Source organism: Oncorhynchus clarkii, chromosome 10 (assembly GCF_045791955.1).
Source record: "Oncorhynchus clarkii lewisi isolate Uvic-CL-2024 chromosome 10, UVic_Ocla_1.0, whole genome shotgun sequence".
NCBI classification, from domain to species: Eukaryota; Metazoa; Chordata; class Actinopteri; order Salmoniformes; family Salmonidae; genus Oncorhynchus; species Oncorhynchus clarkii.
Window position 1 is genome coordinate 36,122,739 of NC_092156.1, and position 23,539 is coordinate 36,146,277.

At 43.6% G+C, this 23,539-nt stretch overlaps 1 protein-coding gene across 1 annotated transcript; it reads right to left on the minus strand.

Moving 5' to 3' along the window:
• Positions 1 to 10,436: 10,436 nt before the first annotated feature.
• On the minus strand, positions 10,437 to 23,191 carry LOC139418380 (gap junction delta-2 protein-like). Its single transcript, XM_071167778.1, has 2 exons — positions 23,024 to 23,191; positions 10,437 to 11,447 (listed from the first exon to the last, which is right to left on the minus strand). The coding sequence occupies exons 1-2, from the start codon at positions 23,098 to 23,100 to the stop codon at positions 10,592 to 10,594; spliced, it is 933 nt and encodes a 310-aa protein (XP_071023879.1). The 5' UTR covers positions 23,101 to 23,191; the 3' UTR covers positions 10,437 to 10,591.
• Positions 23,192 to 23,539: the final 348 nt, after the last annotated feature.

The following is a 23,539-nucleotide window of genomic DNA, read 5'->3' on the forward strand; positions in this document are numbered from 1 at the left end:
TGACAGAGCTAGAGAGGTGTTAGTCAGACCATGAGACCAAAAATCGGTCTTCTCTGGAAAACTTATGTAGCATCTGAACTGTTTGACCTACAAAACTACTATAACCGCTCTATGGAAAGGTCAGAGTCTCTCGTGGGACTCATCTGAAGGTAACCGGTACCGGTTTAAAAAAAACGTATGAAGTATGAAGGTAGTTTTGTGCCTTCCCAAAAAAAGGGGTTAAATATGTGCAATGAATATACATATACAATTGCAGTCGAAAGTTTGGACACACCTACTCAATCAAAGGGTTTTCTTATTTTTTTGACTATTTTCTACAATGTAGAATAATAGTGAACACATCACAACTATGAAATAACACATATGGAACCATGTAGTAACCAAAAAAGTGTCAAACAAATCTAAATATATTTGAGATTTGAGATTTTTCAAAGTAGCCATGTCTTGATGACAGCTTTGCACACTCTTGACATTCTTTCAAACAGCTTCATGAGGAATGTTTTTCCAACAGTCTTGAAGGAGTTCCCAAATATGCTGAGCACGTGTTGGCTGCTTTTCCTTCACTCTGCGGTCCAACTTATCCCAAACCATTTCAATTGGGTTGAGGTCGGGTGATTGTGGAGGCCAGGTCATCTGATGCAGCACTCCATCACTCTCCTTCTTTGTCAAATAGCCCTTACACAGCCTGGAGGTGTGTTGGGTCATTGTCCTGTTGAAAGACAAATGATTGTCCCACTAAGCACGAACCAGATGGGATGGCGTATCACTGCAGAATGCTGTGATAGCCATGCTGGTTAAGTGTGCCTTGAATTCTAAATAAATCACTGACAGTGTCACCAGCAAAGCACCCCCTCACCATCACACCCCCTCCTCTGTTCTTCACGGTGGGAACCACACATGCAGAGATCATCCGTTCACGTACTCCGCGTCTCACAGACACGGCGGTTGGATCCAAAAAATCTCAAATTTGGACTCGTCAGACCGAAGGACATTTCCACCTGTCTAATGTCCATTGCTCGTCTTTCTTGACCCCAGCAAGTCTCTTCTTCTTATTGGTGTCTTTCAGTAGTGTTTTCTTTGCAGCAATTCGACCATGAAGGCCTGATTCACGCAGTCTCCTCTGAACAGTTGATGTTGAGATGTGTCTGTTACTTGAACTCTGTGTTATTTGGGCTGCAATCTGAGGTGCAGTTAGCTCAGCTCTAATGAACATATCCTCTGCAGCAGAGGGAACTCTGGGTCTTCCTTTCCTGTGGCGGTCCTCATGACCGGCAGTTTCATCATAGCGCTTGATGGTTTTTGCGACTGCACTTGAAGAAACTTTCAAAGTTCTTGACATTTTCCATATTGATTGACCTTCATGTTTTAAAGTAGTGATGGACTTTCATTTCTCTTTGCTTATTTGAGCTGTTCTTGCCATAATATGGACTTGGTCTTTTACCAAATAGGGATATGCTCTGTATACCACCCCTACCGCGTCACAACACAACTGATTGGCTCAAAGGCATTAAGAAGGAAAGAAATTCCACAAATTAACTTTTAACAAGGTACACCTGTTAATTAAAATCCATTCAAGGTAACTACCTCATGAAGCTGATTGAGAGAATGCCAAGAGTGTGCAAAGCTGTCATCAAGGCAAAGGTTAGCTACTTTGAAGAATCTCAAATATAAAATATATTTTGATTTGTTTAACACTTCTTTGGTTACTACATAATTCCATATGTGTTATTTAATAGTTTTGATGTCTTCGCTATTATTCTGCAATGTAGAACATAGTCAAAATAAAGAAAAACCCTTGAACGAGTAGGAGTGTCCAAACTTTTGACTGGTACTATATGTGCTCCTACTGCAACTGACTCTCCGCTGCTATCCTAGATATAGGACAGATACTTCCAAACCTTGTTTCCCAACATCTTACACTCTAGAGAATTAACAGCGCAAAACGATAATATTGGATATCTGCGTTACTTGAAATAGCCTATTGTGGAATAGGTCTCCCCAAATATCGCCCAACTCTAGTAGTGTGGATAAAAGTCCCTTTAAAGGGCAACACAATGATTTATTTGATGGTCGACTATAGTTTTATGAAGAGGGGAATGAGGAGGCAGTGCTGCACACTGATACTGATACAGTAATCTCTGTGGTGCTTAACATCGTTACTGTCCTCTCTCCATCACCACAGCAACCGGCCTGGCAACCAGCCTGCTAACAAAATCAATCTCAACTCTTCTGTGACAACCGACTCTTTTGATTAGGAGTTGGATGACTTGTGACTTGTGTGTGCTGAGGTTGTGCTTGCTTGTCAGCGGGTGTCGTTGACATGATAATGATATGTTGGTTTTCAGCACCTGCACACACTCCTATTTTCCTCCTGGCCACATGTCAATGGGTTCATAACACAGCCTTGATGTGAATAAATAAGCCGTGAAGGTTTAATCTCACTAAAAGGTTCCACACCCCACCCACTCACTCTGGACCACTCTTAACACCAACGCCATTAGATCTATGATCACTGCTGCTCTGATTTCCCATCGTAATGTCATATCAGAGGTAGGGTTAAGATTTCCATAGATTATACATAGATATTGATATTGTTTTGACGGTAAGAGGCTTTGTGTTTTGGGTGAAATTCTCATTAGTTGTATTCGTTTCTGTCTGCTTCCTCTCTCCTACCCAAATGAATGATAATCGTGATGTTGAGGAGTCGTCGAGGCCAGGCAAGTGTACTAGGACTCAGTATGTGTGTGTGTGCGTGCATGTGGATGCGCGTTTGTGTGTGCGTGCATGTAGGCGCATGTGTGTCAGCTGGAGTGGGTGTGAGACGAGGGAGTCATGTCTGGGTTAAACCCACTCTGTTGTGTTACAGTACAATACACTCAATAGAAGAACTGACTGCATAATGTTTGAGTCTCTTATCCTGAATCAAATCATATAACATTTGAATTGTCACATGCTTCGTAAACAACAGGTGTAGACTAACAGTGAAATGCTCAGACCATTCAGGTCAGGAGCTTAACTTTCATATCCAGACTGAACCGGTGAAATATCAAGGATTCATGAGTAGAAACTCAGACTCTACACAATAGTGTAACATAGCCTCTGAGAGAGATGTATCATTTTTGTTTCTTAAATAATTGATGTAAAGCAGGTTTTGAATCTTTGTGCAGCTAAAAACAGCTGGAATGTTAAGCTGTCACTGTGTATTACATGAGATAGACTGCAGAGCAGAGGGAGTGCAGTGGAGACATTTTCCACTCTATAGAGCAGCGCACACCAACCGGTCAACCGAGATCCACTGGTCAATCTTCAAGGCATTCCTAGTCGATCACCAAACATTTCTGTAGAAAAGCCAACGATAAAGCCTTGCACTCCGATGTCTTTTTTTTCTATTCGTCTTGCACTGTTGGCGGTAGGTGCAGTTGATTCAGTAGTCCTGCAGGCAAAGTGTTCCCATTTTGAACCATTTCATTTGTCTGAAGTGATAAACTCCGCCTACCTGGCGGACCAGGAAAGCTAAATCAAATGCTCCTACTGCGCTGGCCAATTGGATAGCTCAACTCACTGTAAACTCAATTTACAGCTTCCACAAACCCACAGCAAAGTTTGATACTAGTCTAGGTGAGATTCATAACTTTTAAAACCATGACCAAAGAGAGACTGTCAAAGAATACAGCAACGAGCTTCTGTTTTTATGAGTGAGTTCATGTTTAAATTTTTATTCAGCACTGTCACTGTTTTTATTCAGCACTGTCACTGTTTTTATTCAGCACTGTCACTGTTTTTACTCAGCACTGTCACTGTTTTTATTCAGCACTGTCACTGTTTTTACTCAGCACTGTCATTGTTTTTACTCAGCACTGTCACTGTTTTTATTCAGCACTGTCACTGTTTTTATTCAGCACTGTCACTGTTTTTACTCAGCACTGTCACTGTTTTTATTCAGCACTGTCATTGTTTTTACTCAGCACTGTCATTGTTTTTATTCAGCACTGTCACTGTTTTTACTCAGCACTGTCACTGTTTTTATTCAGCACTGTCACTGTTTTTATTCAGCACTGTCATTGTTTTTATTCAGCACTGTCACTGTTTTTACTCAGCACTGTCACTGTTTTTACTCAGCACTGTCACTGTTTTTATTCAGCACTGTCATTGTTTTTACTCAGCACTGTCATTGTTTTTATTCAGCACTGTCACTGTTTTTACTCAGCACTGTCACTGTTTTTATTCAGCACTGTCATTGTTTTTACTCAGCACTGTCACTGTTTTTACTCAGCACTGTCACTGTTTTTATTCAGCACTGTCATTGTTTTTACTCAGCACTGTCACTGTTTTTACTCAGCACTGTCACTGTTTTTACTCAGCACTGTCACTGTTTTTATTCAGCACTGTCATTGTTTTTACTCAGCACTGTCACTGTTTTTACTCAGCACTGTCACTGTTTTTGTCAACACCTTTACAAAACATGAATGCGCTTCTCCCTACTTCCACTTGCTTTTACTTCTACCCCGCTTACATAAACCAATCAGTTAGAAGTAGAGGTATGGGGTAGCCGTGTATCGATAGGCCTGAGTTTTTATTATTAGCAGCTCCTCATGTCTATTTTAATATCAAGGAATATTTCACTTTATCTGGTCATAGGAATAACATGAATTTGTGCAATGTGGTGTGACTCGAGTTTCGCCATCAGGTGGAAGACTGTGTCCCCCCTCTCCGGTCAGTCTCACCAGCCTGGTCTCATAGACTAGACATAACATAGTAAATGTATATCCGGGACACTCAAATTAGTATGATATGTTACGTTTGGTATGCTTACATAAGACAGAAGGTTACTTAAGGCAAACATGAAAGGAGGTGGTTTGTCAGGGTGAATGGGTGGGCATATAATGCGAATGTCTAGCATCCCAAAGGTTGCGTGCTTAAACCTCATCTTTACTTTAGCAACTTTTCAACTTCTTACTACTTTTTAGCTACTTTGCAACTACTTAGCATGTACGCTAACCCCTACCCTAACCTTAATCCTAACCCTAACCCCTAGCCTAGCTAACGTTAGCATTAGCCACCTAGCTAACATTAGCCACAACACATTGGAATTCGTAACATATCATACGTTTTTCAAATTCATAACATATTATACATTTTGCAAACTCATAACATGTTGTATGTTTTGGAAATCCATGACATATCATACGAATTGTAGTTCGTAACATATCGTACGAAATGGATCATGGACATCCACAAATGAATACATATCATACGAAACGTGGCATATCATACTAGATGGAGTGTTACTTACAGAATAATATGAAACGTCTCACCAGAGGAAAGGAGAGAGTAGGGACGATGAGAGGCGAACCATCTGCTGCAGGTAGGCCTACCATCAGTACAGCAAAATAAAAAGCAAATTATTCAAATTTATGCTCAGCTGTGCCTCGCAAGTAATACAACAACTGATCTACTTTGTTATCAAAGGCTCAAAGCTTGAGTTTTGAAATATAATATGGTCTGAAAATAATATTGGCAGGCCAAGCATATGCAGTGATCAGTGGTGGATTTAGGCATAGGCGACATGGGCAGCCGCCCAGGGCGGCATCTTGCCGGGGCAACATCTTGCCAGGGGCGGCATGGGGCGCCCGCACAACAAAATATATACATATCCCGAATTGAGACATTTGCGCGATCGGTTTTCTATCGCTCATTTGCACTTCACATCAATGATATCATGTCACTGTGTGGGACTGTGGGTCAATTAACCTTGTTGGAGTGGGCACCCTGATTCTATTTTGTGAGCTAGGTAGGCTACTGTCTGGGAAGGTCTCCCACTCAGAAGTACGAGATGGGGAGGGGGGCGTGGGTAGGTTGACCTCAGGTCTCTCCACTGGAAGCCCGGGGAAGGGGGAGCGGGGGAATGTGTCAAATAGCGCACCTCTAACTTTGTACACTACTAATGTAATTAGTTGTGCAATTTAGTTTGTGTGTTTCTGTGGAATAGTGGAATAATCAGGTTCTCTTCTTTATAAGTGTGTTATTCTATTTGTGTATTTTTGTGATATAGGATTTGTGCAATTTAGATGTATTTGTGTGTTTTTTGTTAGCAATAGGGTAATAGTGTAATAATTCAATTATCTTTTTTATTTCTATTTATATACTACAATTTGTCAGAGACCTGGCCGGGTGGTGCCAGAATAACAGCCTATCCCTCAACGTAACCAAGACTAAGGAGGTGATTGTGGACTACAGGAAAAGGAGGACCGAGCACGCCCCCATTCTCATCGACGGGGCTGTAGTGGAGCAGGTTGAGAGCTTCAAGTTCCTAGGTGTCCACATCAACAACAAACTAGAATGGTCCAAACACACCAAGTCAGTCGTGAAGAGGGCACAACAAAGCCTATTCCCCCTCAGGAAAATAAAAAGATTTGGCATGGGTCCTGAGATCCTCAAGAGGTCCTACAACTGCAACATAGAAAGCATGGTTGCATCACTGCCTGGTACGGCAATTGCTCGGCCTCTGACCGCAAGGCACTACAGAGGGTAGTGCATACGGCCCAGTACATCACTAGGGCTAAGCTGCCTGCCATCCAGGACCTCTACACCAGGCGGCGTCAGAGAAAGTCCCTAAAAATGGTCAAAGACCCCAGCCACCCCAGTCATAGACGGTTCTCTCTACTACCGCATGGCAAGAGGTACCGGAGTGCCAAGTCTAGGACAAAAAGGCTTCTCAACAGTTTTTACCCCCAAGCCATAAGACTCCTGAACAGGTAATCAAATGGCTTTAGAGATCATCTGCACCGTAAAGACTATCAACACCCTAGAGACTATCTACACCTTAGAGATTATCAACACTTTAGAGAATATCAGCACTTTAGAGAATATCAGCACCTTAGAAAATATCAGCACTTTAGAGAATATCAACACTTTAGAGATTACCAACACTTTAGAGATTATCAACTTTAGAGACTACCAACACTTTAGAGATGATCAACTTTAGAGACTATCAAAACCTTCGATTATCAACCCTTTAGAGATTATCAACACTTTAGAGATTATCAACACTTTAGAGATTATCAACACTTAAGAGATTATCAACACTTTTGAGACTATCAACTTTAGAGACTATCAACTTTAGAGACTATCAACTTTAGAGACTATCAACACCTTAGATTATCAACACCTTAGAGATTATCAACACTTTAGAGACTATCAATTTTAGAGACTATCAACACTTTAGAGACTATCAATACTTTAGAGATTATCCACATTTTAGAGAATATCAACACTTTAGAGATTATCAACACCTTGGAGACTATCAACACTTTAGAGATTATCAACACTTTAGAGACTTTCTGCACTGACTATCCACACATCCAACTCTTACACAAAAATGTACACACAAACACCACACAAGTACAAACACACACCCATACAGACACAGACACAGACAGTCAACGCTGCTCTGTTATATATTTCATTCTACTGCGTGACCAAGACACTGCACACTTTATATTTGTAAATACTGACTATGCAAACTACCTCTTCTATTACAGATATAGGATCTTAAATTGACTTTATTGTCACAGCAAAATAATCCTGCAGCAACAGGATTTGAACGTTTGGCCATAATGTTGCTTGATTGGTAGTTAAGCTACAAGCTGGCCAAAAGTAGGCTACATGAAAAGTGCAATACTGTTCATATAAACGTGTTAGTGTGGGTTTTCAATTAATTTATGTAAATCACAAAGCTCTCCTGCATTTCCTGCGGTGCAAGAAAATTCTCAGCAACAAAAGAGTGATCAAATTGAGATCCGACATCTGTACTTACTATTTTTGACTCAACTCTGATTGTTATTATTGATATTGAATAACGTACTGCATTGTTGAGGGAGCTAGCACACAAGCATTTTGCTGCACTTTGTATAGCTGCTGTAAACTGTGACGAATAAAATTTGATTTGACCATGACCTCATTGAATCTCCTAACCATAAACAACAGGAAGATTGACCAGAGATAGCCAGCCACTCCCAAAATGTGTAAAGTTATTCATCTCTTACTCAGAGGACTGAGTGAGATCAGTTGGATGAGCTCACCTGGGAATGTTCTGCTGTCTGTCAGTCTTCCTGGACTGCAGCAATCATAGTCTCCCTCCCTCTCTCTCTCTCTCTCTCACACACACACACACACACACACACACACACACACACACACACACACACACACACACACACACACACACACACACACACACACACACACACACACACACACACACACACACACCTCAGTTCTCGGAATCCTCCAGTGGGGACAAGGGCCATAAGCCTCCATCAAAGAGCCCTAGATGAAAGCCCAAATCAAAGCACCTGGGTTGTGATTTGTGATTAGCACTTGGGTCAATTTTTGGATTTGATCAAAGCTAGATTCTGTTAGTGTGGAGGTCTCTGCTGGAGTAACTGTTTGGATTTGATCAAAGCTAGATTCTGTTAGTGTGGGGGTCTCTGCTGGAGTAACTCTGTTTGGATTTGATCAAAGCTAGATTCTGTTAGTGTGGGGGTCTCTGCTGGAGTAACTCTGTTTGGATTTGATCAAAGCCAGATTCTGTTAGTGTGGGGGTCTCTGCTGGAGTAACTCTGTTTATTTTCTGTCTTACTGAATGGATTTTGGGTCCGTGGCAACTAACTCTGCCTAGCTGACTTTGTTTATCTAACTTATTAATGTTGTTTCCTTTTCATGACAAAGTCAAATGAATTTGCCTGGTGGTTTGTTCATGTCTGGCCTAGGTACACAACTTTAATCACATATCCTCTGTTATTAGAACAATATTCACATTGTCATAAAGTATTTGCACCGGAATTCAAAGTATCCATTGTACTGTATATCTTGTCATCAGTGTCCATAAATGTGCCGTTTTATGTTAATTTTCACTCTGTAAACATTTTTGGTTTTTGCTACTCAATGTCTGAAACTGTTCTCTTGATGCGATTTTAACCTTGTGCCCTAGTCTTATTCTCATAGCCTGGACACACACTTCAGCAGAAAATATGAGGCTTTTTGATATTTATATATATTTATTCATTTATTTTTTTCTGCAATATAATATTAATATTATTGCTGCAATTCTGGAGCCTTTCCAATATTCGCTCCCCATATCCCCGTTACAGGGTGCTATGTTCACATCTCATATATCATTTTTAATCTTAACACATGCTGATTATTACATGTCACAGGAGCAGGATGCAAATAAATGAAACAGTCTCTTTTTTTATTACATGTCATAACACAATCTATCCATTCTATGAATGCTTCAGTACATGCCTTTTTCAAAGTCCACAGGAGGGGAAAAAATACTTTTTTGGAACTTACAGTTTCCATTATAGAACAAAAGCTTAACAAAGAGCACATGAACATGATATATTCTTAAAGCTGTCAATCTATGATTAATCTCCAGCACCACCCAAATCCCAGCACCCAACCCAACACCGCCATTCCCCCACCCACCCATGCCTCATAGGGGAATAAGCTGGCTTTATGCAATTATTATTACATTCAATTATTTACAGTAACTTGGAAATATGGCACCAAATTCGATAGTAAAGCAAAAACTTGTGGGTTAAAAACGTCCAAATGTTCTGTGAGTAAATACTTCTGTTTCCTGTGTAATGGAGGAATAACGGCTGGTTGGAATCCCATTCATTCCTTTAGTGCTTCATACTGTAGTCAGTCTTATAAAATAATGCATTATACAGCGATGGGGGGATGTGGGGACAGGGGGGGGGGGGGGGGGGCGGGGGGGCTATGGGAGGAATGCTAGTGCAGGGAGTGGGGATGGGGACAGGACGGGGACGGGGACGGGGGGGGGTTCCAGTTTGTGCTGAGGTATAGTTTTGGTGTTGATTTTTGAAAACATTTTAAAGCCTTCTTTTCTGGGTTTCTAAGGGGATGATAAAAGGTGCATCTCCTCTGCTTGGCTCCTCCTTATAGTGGATCTGCCGCAGGGAAGGAAAATAACGGAAAGAAGGAATGTTTTCATTCCCTCAGCAACTCAACTTCACCCATCGTCTCTGCTCTGACTCTGCAGAACAAAGGACATACACACTGCCTTATCTCTTGCGCACACACACACACACACACACACATGCGCATGCATGCTCACACATACGTTCTTGCATATGCAAACATACTTAAATAAATGAAGGGACAATGTTTGACCTCTCACAAAGGCAAAGATAATATATTTATGTGAGACTTATTTCTTAATTTGAACTACCCTTAATTCATATTGTTACAGTAATTAGTTCCATCTCCTCTTTATCCAGTGTGTTCTCTTGGACGGCACAACACTCCCAACAGTTTAAATCTAACTTTAGTTAGTACCTCAACTGCCATTTAGGTACTTTCTCTCCCCTGTAGAGTCCAAAAAGCTCTTCTCTCCAATAATCCTCCGGTATGGCTATGTAAAGTCCCTCTGCATCCCTGAATAATGTTGCAGTGTAAAGTTAGTGCCCCTCAGGGTGGGGGGAGCTGGATTAAGTGTTCGTCCTCCCCAGAGAAATCTGTGCTCGGTCCAGAGGTCCAGGTCCCCCATGTGGAGGAGCCTCTGTCAGACATAGGCTGACTCACTGGACTGGGTCCTGCCCAGGTTGGGAGCCTGGGACACATGCGACACGTCCTTCTTACGCACCTCACAGATGGACTTCCTGCGGGCCTGAACACCCCTGACGGCCGTCTTGATCTTCCTCCAGCCCAGGTGGTTGAGCTCGGCCAGGTTGAGCAGCACACAGATGCCGCTCACCGCAAACATGAAGATCAGGAACACCGTCTTCTCTGTGGGGCGTGACACGTAACACTCCACCTCCTTCACGCAGGGGTAACGGTCACACTCAAACATCCCTGGCACGTTGAAGCCATACAGGAAGTACTGGCCTGCCAGGAAGCCGATCTCCAGCACGTTACGAAACACCACCTGGATGACGTAGAAGCGGGAGATGCCCTCCTGCCGCCGCACCTTGGAGCTCTTGGCCTGCGTGAGCCCCCGGGGTACATTTGGGATCTCCTTGACCTCCAGGTCCTGCTCCTCCTTGCCGCTGTCGGGGTTCTGCACCAGGATACCGTTGATGTTGCGCAGCTTGCGGGCGTGGTGGTCGCCTCCGCGACTGTGGTGACTTGCATGACCGTGGTCTATGTAGGGGTGCAGCATGGAGTAACTGCGGTCACGCTGCTTGGCGGACTGGTGCACAGAGTAGGTGATGAAGCATAGGCTGGGCGTACACACCAAGATGATCTGGAAGACCCAGAAGCGGATGTGGGATATGGGGAAGGCCTTGTCGTAGCAGGCCTGGTTGCAGCCCGGCTGCATAGTGTTGCAGATGAACATTATCTGCTCGTCCTCGTAGACTTTTTCACCCACTATACCTACTATCAAAATACGGAAGATCACTACTACGGTCAGCAGGATCCTGGAGAGAGGGAAAGAGAGATGGGTGGGGAAGACACAATGTCAGTTATGTGTTAAGAGGAGTGTTAAATGTAGCTACGGTTGCACAATTCTGGGATCTTTCAATAAATGTCCTGGTTTCACAGTCATCCTGGTTGGAGGATTTCGGATTTCGTACTTATTTCCTCCTGATTCTGGGAGTCCTCCAACCAGGAAATGTATTGAAAGTTTTGCAACCCTAGTCAGATGTGACACAGAGTAGAACAAATAATCATTGTAAGTACTGTGATATTGACATGATTAATTAGACCTGTTACTCGTCTATTATCATGAATTGAAAGCCAAAGCTAATGTGTTTGCAGGTTGGCTTTGGCTTTTGTCATGTGACTTGTCTCTACTGTATTATTGACTGTATGTTTGTTTTACTCCATGTGTAACTCTGTGTTGTTGTTTGTGTCGAACTGCTTTGCTTTATCTTGGCCAGGTCGCAATTGTAAATGAGAACTTGTTCTCAACTTGCCTACCTGGTTAAATAAAGGTGTGAATTATAGTGACATCATTTGTCTTAAGCCAATAAAAGCTGTGTTTTATATGTACCTCTGCTCAACCGTAGCATATCAATGGAGACAAAAGCAGCTCTCACACCAAGGACAAGTTTGATGCTTGTGTGTGTGTGTGCTTGCGCGTGTGTGTGAATGCGTGTGTGTGTGAATGCGTGTGTGTGTGAATGCGTGTGTGTGTGAATGCATGTGTGTGTGTGAATGCGTGTGTGTGTGTGAATGCGTGTGTGTGCACGAATCCCTCAGCTGCTGCAGTGTGAAACGAAGAAAGGTAGGGGAGGAGAGATAGTCTCAGTCATTTCTGTGGATAATGAACATGTGGAACCCTGCATGAATATCCATCATGTTGCTGGCTGAGCGTAACCCTCCTGTCTCCTATCCAGCCAGCATCTCCATTCATTTTTCAACAGCAGACAGACAAGAGATGAGCTCTCTCCCTCTCAGCTCTGCCTGTGGAGAGCTTAATCCCACTCCTCCTCAATCTACCCAGTACTACTACATCCACACACACACACAGACGATCTAAACCCCATTGAATAGGCTACTATACTTTATCAATGCTTCCTCACCTAAACATGGTTTATGTACTGCAATATGCTCCACTGGCATCAGTGAAAATGTCAACCAAATGACATCAGCAATGTTTAAAATTCACCGCTAGTGCTGTCCTAAAGCAATGCCCCACCCCTCATGCTCTCTCCCTCCCTTCCTGTGTATTGATTATTTAGCCCATATTATTGGTTTGACAGATGGTGAAGTGTTCAATGGGACATTGATTGAGTGTGTGCACTTCATTTGGAGCAGCAGGTTGTAGAGTTCCTCAGAAGATGCAGACCCTCATTTTACTGTTGCTAAGCAGCTTAGATAGCCTCCATTTACGTGAAAAAGGCAGCTACCAGTGGCTGTTCAATTAACATCTTTAGCACTGCTGAATACATATGCTGCCATTTTTAATCTCTCTCTCACTCCCTCTCTCTTTACATCTCTCTCTGTTCCTTTCTCTCTCTATGTCCCTCACACTCCACCTCTTTTGTTCTCTCCCTCTCTCCTAGTTTTTTCATAGTGCAGTGTCAAAGGAGACCCTGGTGTGTCTTTAAAATTAGCCCCACCTCCCCCCACACCCACTCTCCGTGGCCAGTTACCACAGCAACCCCCTACTGATCCAGTCAGAGCGGAGGCTCAGGGAGAGAGAGGAGAAGAGAGCAAGGGATGGAGGGATGAAGGAGTGAGAGAAACAAGAACTGTGTGTGAGGCGTGAGAAGATACAGAAACCGTATGAATGTAGACAGATAGACAGGCAGATGTAAAGTGAGACAAACATGTTAAATCAGGGGGAAAGACAGGCAGATGTAAAGTGAGACAAACATGCTAAATCAGGGGGAAAGACAGGCAGATGTAAAGTGAGACAAACATGCTAAATCAGGGGGAAAGACAGGCAGATGTAAAGTGAGACAAACATGCTAAATCAGGGGGAAAGACAGGCAGATGTAAAATGAGACAAACATGCTAAATCAGGGGGAAAGACAGGCAGATGTAAAGTGAGACAAACATGCTAAATCAGGGGGAAAGACAGGCAGATGTAAAGTGAGACAAACATGCTAAATCAGGGGGAAAGACAGGCAGATGTAAAGTGAGACAAACATGCTAAATCAGGGGGAAAGACAGGCAGATGTGATGGTACAGATTCCTAGCCGGGCAGCAGAGCAGGCAGAACATGTGGTACTATGGTACAGACTTTAAATAGAGTTGCATGCTGCTGCAGGACTGTTCTCACACCACCTGGGCCTCGGATGGGCATGTGTATGTGTTTGCATATGAGCATGCGTGTTTATTTTTATGTGTGTATGTGAGTGTGCATGTACTGTGTGTGTGTGTGTGTGTGTGGGGGTGCTTGTGTATTCCCTGTGTATCCCTTGCTTGTGCGAGGTGGCATGTGTGTCTTGTCGTCTGTGTTTGGAGCAGCTGTGTGTACGCTACACTGCCTCTCACTGTGTTTGAAAATAAAACAGAAGAGATTTCTACACCTTTGGTGTTTCAGAGGTTCAATGCCATGTACATGAACATTTGCACACACTTCCACTCTTATAGAACACACATGCATGCAGGGAATCACACAAGCAAGTACATAATTACAAGCGCAGACACATGGCCATACAGACACACAGCCACACACACAGCCACACAGACGCACAGCCATACATGCACTACACACACACAGCTACACAGACACACAGCCACACACACAGCCACACAGCCATACATTGCACTACACACACACACAGCTACACAGACACACAGCCATACATGCACCACACACACACACACAGACACACAGACACACAGCCATACATGCACCACACACACACACACACACACTGCATTCAGAAAGTATTCAGACCCCTTCACTTTTCCACATTTTGTTACGTTACAGCCTTATTCTTAAATTTACTAAATAGTTTCTTCCCTCGTCAATGTACACACAGTAGCCCATAATGACAAAGCAAAAACAGGTTTTTAGAAATATTTGCAAATGTATAAAAAAATCCCAACTGAAATATCACATTTATGTAAGTATTCAGACCCTTAACTCAGTACTTTTACTCAGCACCTTAAGCAGCGATTACAGCCGTGAATCTTTTTGGGTATGACGCTATAAGCTTGGCACACCTGTCTCACGCTGTCAGGTTGGATGGGGAGCATTGCTGCACAGCTATTTTCAGGTCTCTCTAGACATGTTCAATTGGGTTAATGTCTGGGCTCTGGCTGGGCCACTCAAGGACATTCAGAGACTTGTCCCGAAGCCACTCCTGCATTGTCTTGGCTGTGTACTTTGGGTGGTTGTCCCGTTGGAAGGTGAACCGTCGCCCCAGTCTGTGTCACGCCTGCTCCCGCTCTTCCTCCCTCTGGAGCTTGAGGGCGCCATACTCCCCAACACTTCCAGTACGCACACCTGCCTTTCCCCGTCATGCGCATCAGCGCTCATTGGACTCATGTGGACTCAATTACTTGTGTAATTTCCTTCCCTATATCTGTCTGTTTCCTAGCTCTGTTCCCTGCGTCAGGATTGTTTGTCATATGTTCTTGTTTACCTGTGTGCTGACGCTGTACCTGTCGTGTTCCATGTCTGTCCCTGAATAAATGTTTGACTCCCCGTACCTGCTTCTCATCTCCGGCGTCAGGTCCTTGCAGTCTGAGGTCCTGAGCACTCTGGAGCAGGTTTTCATCAAGGATCTCTCTGTTCCATTCATATTTCCCTCAATCCTGACTAGTCGCCCAGTCCCTGCCATTGAAAAACATCCCCACAGCATGATGCTGCCACCAATATAATTCATCGTAGGGATGGTGCCAGGTTTCCTCCAGACGTGACGCTTGGCATTCAGGCCAAAGAGTTCAATCTTGGTTTCATCAGACAAGAAAATCTTGTTTCTCATGGTCTGAGAGTCCTTTAGGTGCCTTTTGGCAAACTCCAAGGGGGCTGTCATGTACTGAGGAATGGCTTCCGTCTGGCCACTCTACCATAAAGGCCTGATTGGTGGAGTGCTGCAGAGATGGTTGTCCTTCTGGAAGGTTCTCCCATCTCTACAGAGGAGCTCTGGAGTTTTGTCAGAGTGACCATTGGGTTCTTGGTCACCTCCCTGACCAAGGCCCTTCTCCCCCGATTGCTCAGTTTGGCCCGAGCAGCCAGCTCTAGGAAGAGTCTTTGTGCTTCCAAACGTCTTTCATTTAAGAATGATGGAGGCCACTGTGTTCTTGGTGACCTTCAATGCTGCAGAGAAAAATGGTACCCTTCCCCAAATCTGTGCCTCAACACAATCCTGTCTCAAAGCTCTACGGACAATTCCTTCAACCTCATGGCTTGGTTTTTGCTCTGACATGCACTGTCAACTGTGAGACCTTATATAGACAGGTGTGTGACTTTCCAAATAATGTCCAATCAATTGAATTTACCACAGGTGGACTCCGATCAAGTTGTAGAAACATGTCAAGGATGATCAATGGAAACAGGATGCACCTGAGCTAATAGCAAAGGGTCTGAATACTTATGAAAAAAATAAGGTATTATAAGGTAAGGTATTTCTGTTTTAAAAATTCATAAAATTGAAAACATTTCTAAGAACCTGTTTTCTATTTGTCATTATGGGGTATTGTGTGTAGATTGAGGAGGGAAAATAATAATTTAATCAATTTTAGAATAAGGTTGTAATGTAACAAAATATGGAAAAAGTGAAGGGGTCTGAATACTTTCCGAATGCACTGTAAGTGTTTGTCTCCTTGATGATTTGACTGAAAGTGAGGGTATTGATGTTTCTCAGCAAGGCATTTGACAGACACTCCTAGATTAAAGCATGTTGTTTCCTGTTTCATAAAGCTAATGGCAAAGAACCTTATTATCCCTACTGTATCTCTGGGTTTTGAAATGTGAGAATCTACACAGCTGCAGCTGCTGATTGCCCTGTCAATGTATTGAATAGATAATAGAACAAGACAAGCTTCTGTATGTATCTCAACAATGAAGGAGTCTGAGTGTGACAGAGCCTCTGTCAAGTCGTCACAGAGATGCTCTGAGTGAGTTTGTGTTGCAGCAGTTCCCTTGGTGCAGCCTGGTCCAGGTCCTGCTGTCACAACGAGTGACTGTCATCATCATTCAAACACCTGCTGTGTGCTGCATCAGAGGGGCGGGCCCTGCGCTGCACCTATGCTACACTACACAAGCTGTCTGTTCACACGTCCACGGCATAGGACCGTATGGTTTCTAACTAACCCATAATCAACATTACAGATGTGTTCATTATGCCTCATGTTTGATGTATTCTTGTACTGAATCGTTGCAAATATTTTCATATTCTGTATATCCCGGGAAAGGCACAGGTCATTACATTTCCCTTTCATGTATTAGGCTCTGCAGAATTCACAGGGTTGCTTTGCCTGCAATGTTTGACAGGGGGTACGTGATGGTGTTGCACAGTGTGAGTTTTACTGCGGTCCTGAGCTGTTGGTTTATTCAGGTGTTGGACTGTTTGGGTGTAAGTGTTACATGGTTTGGGATTTGTGTGTGTGTGTGTGTGTGTGTGTGTGTGTGTGTGTGTGTGTGTGTGTGTGTGTGTGTGTGCGTGTGTGTGTGTGTGGTATTCTGCTGTAGAACAGGATAATCAGCATGAAGTAGATTGCTGCATTAGCAGAAAGCAGTGGAAAAAGGTCATCTAGAAACATCAGTTAAACCCTGCAGAGAGAGGACCCATACTTTAGAGCAAACGAAGGCCCTCGCCATCTGAATATCCCACTCCAGATGAGCAAAAAGATGTTTGACTATCATTAGAAGTTTGCCTGCTTGTTTTGGAAGCTCTTCAATCAAGCCAACGGCGTAATTTACTCGAGGCCATTGCTTGAACTGCTTGAACTGGTTGAACTGGTCCAGAAGATCCAGGATGGGGATCCAGGCACCACATCTACACAGCTCTGTACAACACCATCAACGCTCCAGCCTCAGATCACTTACAGCAAGACTGGCTGGAACATGTCTTACATCAGTCAATCTCACACCTAGAAAACCAAACCAAACCATACTTTCAAGGTATATAAAATGCTATAGATTTTCTCATACCGTATGTGTTAAAATTCACCAATAATCATGGCGATGAATCATTCCTTAATGAGGATATTGCATCCAATGTGCACATATACACAGTTGTGAGTTACTATAGAAACAGCCTGTCCAGATGAATGTACCAGTGAGGAAGGTATTCTTGGCTGGTATGGAATGTGATGTAAACCACCACAGCCAGGTCTCTGATTGGAGACCCAATCATCCAGCTAAAGAGCATGTCTGATTGCAGCCCAAGTGGATAATTGAATCTCTAGCTATCTTTGGTCTAGGATGATGTCACAGTCATGAATCAGAGCAGGCTCTTAGAACTCCTACAGTAATGGTGAAAGGTATAGAAACAGCAAGTACACTGAGTGTAGAGCCAGTGTCTATTGAATGGTGGTTTATACAAGCAATGGTGTGTTGGTAATGCTGAATGGCCAGGAAGTCTTTACAGTATAGGCAATTCATTTTGTGTGTAGCCTCTAAACACTCTGCAGCTCTGCTGCATTGTTTCTACAGTATACTTTAGATTAGCTGATGTGTAGGCTGTGTAATCTGTCTTAGCAGCTCCAGTGTTAGGTCTATGGCAGCCTCGTCGCGAACCAGGCCATGACAACGACCTGGTTTTGGAGGTCTGGCATGGTAGACTATGGTAGCTCCTGTAGTAGTTGGTGTGTTGGCTGGACATCCAGGCCCTGGCTCTTCTAAAGGCTCTCACACGTTCATCCACACAGCAGCTGCTGCTGCCAGCCTTCAGAGGCTGCACCGGCCCTGAGCACTGACCCCAGATGCACAGGGAAAACACCCACACACCAGCTCATACACACAAACGTACACACACTGACACATATGCATACACATATATACACACGCTGATGATGCTCACAGACTCATGAATACACTAGGTCATGATCTCACATGCTATGCATACATACACTGTACCTCTCAAACACATACTATCTCACACCACGAGTACTCACACATAGGCTTGCATACAGCCAGAACTAGAAGAAAGGCAAATACATTATGGACAGTGGACAAACACCAAGGGCACAAAAACAGAGAGCAGTCACATAATATTCAGCCACACATACTGGACACCCAGAGTGAAAATGTTATTTCATCTCATACGGAGCATGTCTCCATAACAAGACACAGCTAATTGCTTATGGCAGCACATAATGAAGACCTGACCAAGCACAGAGATTAGAGAGCTGCATTACATTACAACACACTGGCTATCACACTGAAAGAGCATCTCTTCATCTCCCCCTCTCTCCGTCTCTCCCTCTCTACCTCCCTCTTTCAATTAGTGTTTGAGCTAGTTGGTGAATATTGTATGGCATCACTATTCTCCTCTGTGAATATGGGACTATGTAAAAGAAGCAAATACTAACTATATGCAACAGCCGTCTTATTTTGTATCAAATATTGAGAATGTTTTAAATCAAATATGTCTGAAAAACACATGTGGCTCAGTTGGTAGAGCATGGTGTTTGCAACGACAGGGTTGTGGGTTTGATTTCACCAGGGACCAGTATGAAAATGTATACACCCACTACTGTAAGATGCTCTGGATAAGAGTGTCTGCTAAAATATAAAAATCTAGCCCGATGCCGTGGGTGTATCCAATCCAGTATGGCTGTCTCCTCTGCAGTAGGGTCAGTTAGCATCTCCAGTGTATTGAGTAATGACACAGATTCTCCATGCCACTGATTGTGATAACAACCTGTGCTGCCAACTCAGATACTCTGCAGATGGAAACTTACCCTCTTTTTTCCTCAGCCTCTGCAGCGCCATCCCTTCCTTCCCATCCCTCCATCCCCTCATTTCCATTGTTTAATCTCTCCCTGATCCCCTAGTCCTCCATTCTCTCTCTCTCTTCCTGCTCCATTCGTCTCTGGCACTGACCCCACTACAGCATTGCAGTGGAGAAAATGATGCATCAACACACTTCCTTTCCCTTTTACCTGCAAGGTGTTTAACCTGATTTAATACAGGAACTACCCCCGGCTTATTTCTCTCCTGGAAGAGCACATTAACGCTTTGTAAGAGGGATCACAGGCGTGTGTGTGTGTGTGTGTGTGTGTGTGCGTCAGAATGAAGCAGAGCAAAGGGGGGGGGGGGGGGGGGGTGAGAGATAGCCTATAGAGGACAGTTAGGACAAAGAGACAGTATAAGTGGCACAGTGACTGCAGGAGGGGGACAGAGACTTGATTTGGAGTCAGAAGAGAATCTAGTGAGCAGGATTATAACAGAACTGTCACATATACATGAACATGCATTCTAATCAGACCGCTGCTACATTTACATACACTACTGAATGTGCAAAATGGCTGACCTGACCCTGATATATAATGACTAGCAGAGCCACATCTCTGAAACAGCAGTCTGACCACATGAAACAATTTCACAGCCAGGCCTTCACCAACACGTTGCAGTAGCTTAAAGAATCACCCTGTATACATGCACCATGTACGTATCTAAACACTCAGTCCCATATCTGCAGTTGCTATTAAGAATCTAAATTCACACAGACAGAATGGACAGATAGAGGGCCACCACAGAGATATCGGGTTACTGCTAACATCTAGAGGCCACACAGACAGGACTAACAGATTGAACATGGCCCAAACACTAAGGTATCAGTTACAACACACCCTCATGTCCTCACCAGCGGCAGGAGAAACCAGAGGAATGTAGGCTACTGAGCGTCAAAATGTACAAATAAAAATAGACTTTTCTGTGGTGCACTATAGGGTCACTATTCACATGATCACTTTAGTCATCTGACCATGTCTGGTATAGAGTGTGGAAACACCTCAATGCCTTTAACTCCACATATATAAATACTACAGAAGGAGACAATGATGAAAAGGATGGACCCACGTTTAGCTTGAGGAGAATTAGTCATCAAATATGTTTGATATGAGGGGAAAAGCCTTTCTTGTCAGGCCTGTAAAGCGCATGATCAACAGCAGCGCTCAAATTAAGAATAAAAGACATGAACAGAAGTCCATGTCAGCATTACTAATGCGCTCTGTCAGACACCGCAAACACATTGAGAGAGTTGTCTCTGCTTCTGAATGATTGTAGGCGTTTTTTCATTCGTTGATTCATTCTCTGATTAATGTATTCCTCTTTTGCACCCAACAGACTATCATTGATTCTAGTTGCCAGACAGGGGCTTGATCTAAACTCAAAGGAGATGGAAAATGCAGATCCCTTATCCTGTTCATAATCGTATGGCCTTTAGAGAAATGGGGAGATACAGTGTGTATCCACACTCACATATTTGGTTTGGTTGTTTGTGTAGTCTACTTTATCAGTATTTTTCAGAACTTTGATCTACTTTAGCATGACCCCAAATCATATCCACCATTGGGACACCCTGATGAACGCGTTAGCCGATACGCCTTGGTGGATTTCAATCATGACTTCGCCCACACATTAAAGGCTTTTCAACTTGCAGACCCACACGAGTGCCTGAACTTGGATTTGTTATCCCACTTAGCTCCTATTTGTGGTTATAATTATTCCTTTTGCTTTTCATATCCACCATGTTGAATAATATGAAATAATAATACTATAGTGATACTACACTACAACCTACATTTAAAACCATGAACATTGTTGTGACATTTCATAGTTCAAAAGCACTGTGCAAAGTGCAAACATTACCATAAACCTCATTATAATCTAGCAACACTATTTCATTTGAAACCTTCTTAAACAACGTGCTATGAAGAGGTGACTTTATGTATGGCTCAGTTTACTAAACTCAAGTTAAATAATCCCCTTTTAATTTTAATTATTTAGTCAATTATTTAACTTGAGTTTAGTAAACTGAGCAAAACATAAATAGTTGCTTCTTCATAACGCACATTGTTGAAGAAAAGTTTCAAATTAAATAGCGCTGCCAGATTATAATGAGATTTATGGTAATGTTTGTACTTTGCACAGCGCTTTTGCACTAGGAAAATGTCGCCCTCAGTCTCTATTTAGACTGCTGTATATAGCCTTCTAGCCACATACTCTGATAAACATGTACGTGCACACACATACACAGACAAACACATACACAGACAAACACATACACATACACAGACAGACACAGACAAACACATACACAGACATACACAGACAACCACATACACAGACAAACACAGACATACACAGACATACACAGACATACACATACACAGGCAAACACATACATACACAGACATACACAGACATACACATACACAGGCAAACACAGACATACACAGACAAACACACAAAAAAAAGACAAAAGCACAAAAATAGACACAAACACAGACACGCAGTGATTGTACTGTGCTTGTATTAGAGAGAAGGTCAGGCTTTGCCCTTGCTGGGGACTACCTGGGGTTGAGGTTAATGAGCACAGCAGTGCAGCTGGCCTCCATTTTAACATAGGTAGCCAAGCTCTGTAGACTTCCTCTCTACTGCACTGTACTGCAATCCTGAAATCCTATAGCTGTATGCTTCACTGGGTAAGCAAGCATATGGAAATATCGTGTGTGATTTTTCCATACAGGGGACAAGTGCAGTTTACCAATGTGAGTAACTCACATTGTGGTTAATGGGTGGAAAATCACACTTTGAATTTGACTAATCACGCAGGCGAGAGACGATGAAGCAGATTTTTCACATGCCAGAGAAAAAAATCTGCCATTACAGTATGTTTGTCCTCAGTACATGTCTCCACTGCTAATAAGACTCCAATCTGCTCATGCATAACCTTCTGTCACTACACTCCAGTAACTACAGAACACACAAAACCACAAGAAGCAATCTCTCCTCTGCCAAGTTCAGAATAATTTCCTCCATCTCATCCTGCTCACCCACACCTTCATTTCTGTCCTCTGACTCTCTTTTCTCGGTATGTCTCGCTCTCCTCCCTCCTCCTCTCCCTTGCTACTAGAGACTCCCATTGTCCCTCCATCAATACCAGGACCAATAGGTGAAATCTACACAGGAGCTTGGCTGAATTAGACCTAATGCCCAGTAATACCAGCTATTGATTATGTGCAATTAGCTTTGCCTTAAATAATGATGGGCACAGAAGGGGGGAATGGCCGGGGAGGGGCGGGGAGGAGGCTACTGCTGGGACAGTCCTCAGGGATACCACCAACCCAGTTAACGCTCAAAACACACATACATTTATGTTTTTGTCATTTAGCAGATGCTCTTATCCAGAGCAACTTACAGGACTAATTAAGGTTAAGAGCCTTGCTCAAGGGCACATCGACAGATTTGTCATCTAGTCGGATCGGGGATTCGAACCAGTGACCTTTCGGTTACTGGTCCAATGCTCTAAACTTCTAGGCTACCTGCCAAAACACCAACACACACAAGCATTTCCCATCACAAAACTATTTTTACACACACAGACACTGGTGATGAGTGGCAGGGGGACAGTCTTACCTCCCAATCATGGTAGAATGTTGCTGGACAGCAGCCTCGAGCAGCCGCTCCAGAATGGTCCACTCCCCCATGGTCATTGAAAGACAGGTTCAGCCTAAGGAGGAACTGGGTCTCCGGGGCTCTCCCCCTCTTCCTCCCGCTCCTCCTCCCCCTCCTCCTGGGCTCAGCGCTCCTGATGGTCCCCAGCCAGAGGGGGCGCATCCGCCCCCGTCCCACACCAGCTTCTTCTGACCTCTACTCGTTGACCTGGCCGATGGTTCTCTATGGGAGTGACTGTGTGGGGGTGAACGTGTGTGCCCTCCCTCGGTCCGGTCCCGTTGTGCTCTTCTCTTCCTGGCAGAGGAGTGGTGCCGTCTGCCTCTCCTCCTCTCTCCTCCTCTCTCCCTCCCTCCCCCTCCCTGTGTAGTGAAGCTTGTCTTCCCCCTGCTGCACCACTCAGATCTATGCTATAGCTCACTGTATGTGACAGCCATGATCTTGCTCTCTCTCTCCTTCTCTCCCTCCTCCCCCTCTTTC

Excerpts from the sequence above, each read along its gene's own strand:
- LOC139418380 (XM_071167778.1), bottom strand. The coding sequence starts at position 23,100 with ATGACCATGGGGGAGTGGACCATTCTGGAGCGGCTGCTCGAGGCTGCT. Across the intron at positions 11,448-23,023 it reads CATTCTACCATGATTGGGAG|GATCCTGCTGACCGTAGTAG; the intron begins GTAAGACTGTCC and ends CCCTCTCTCCAG.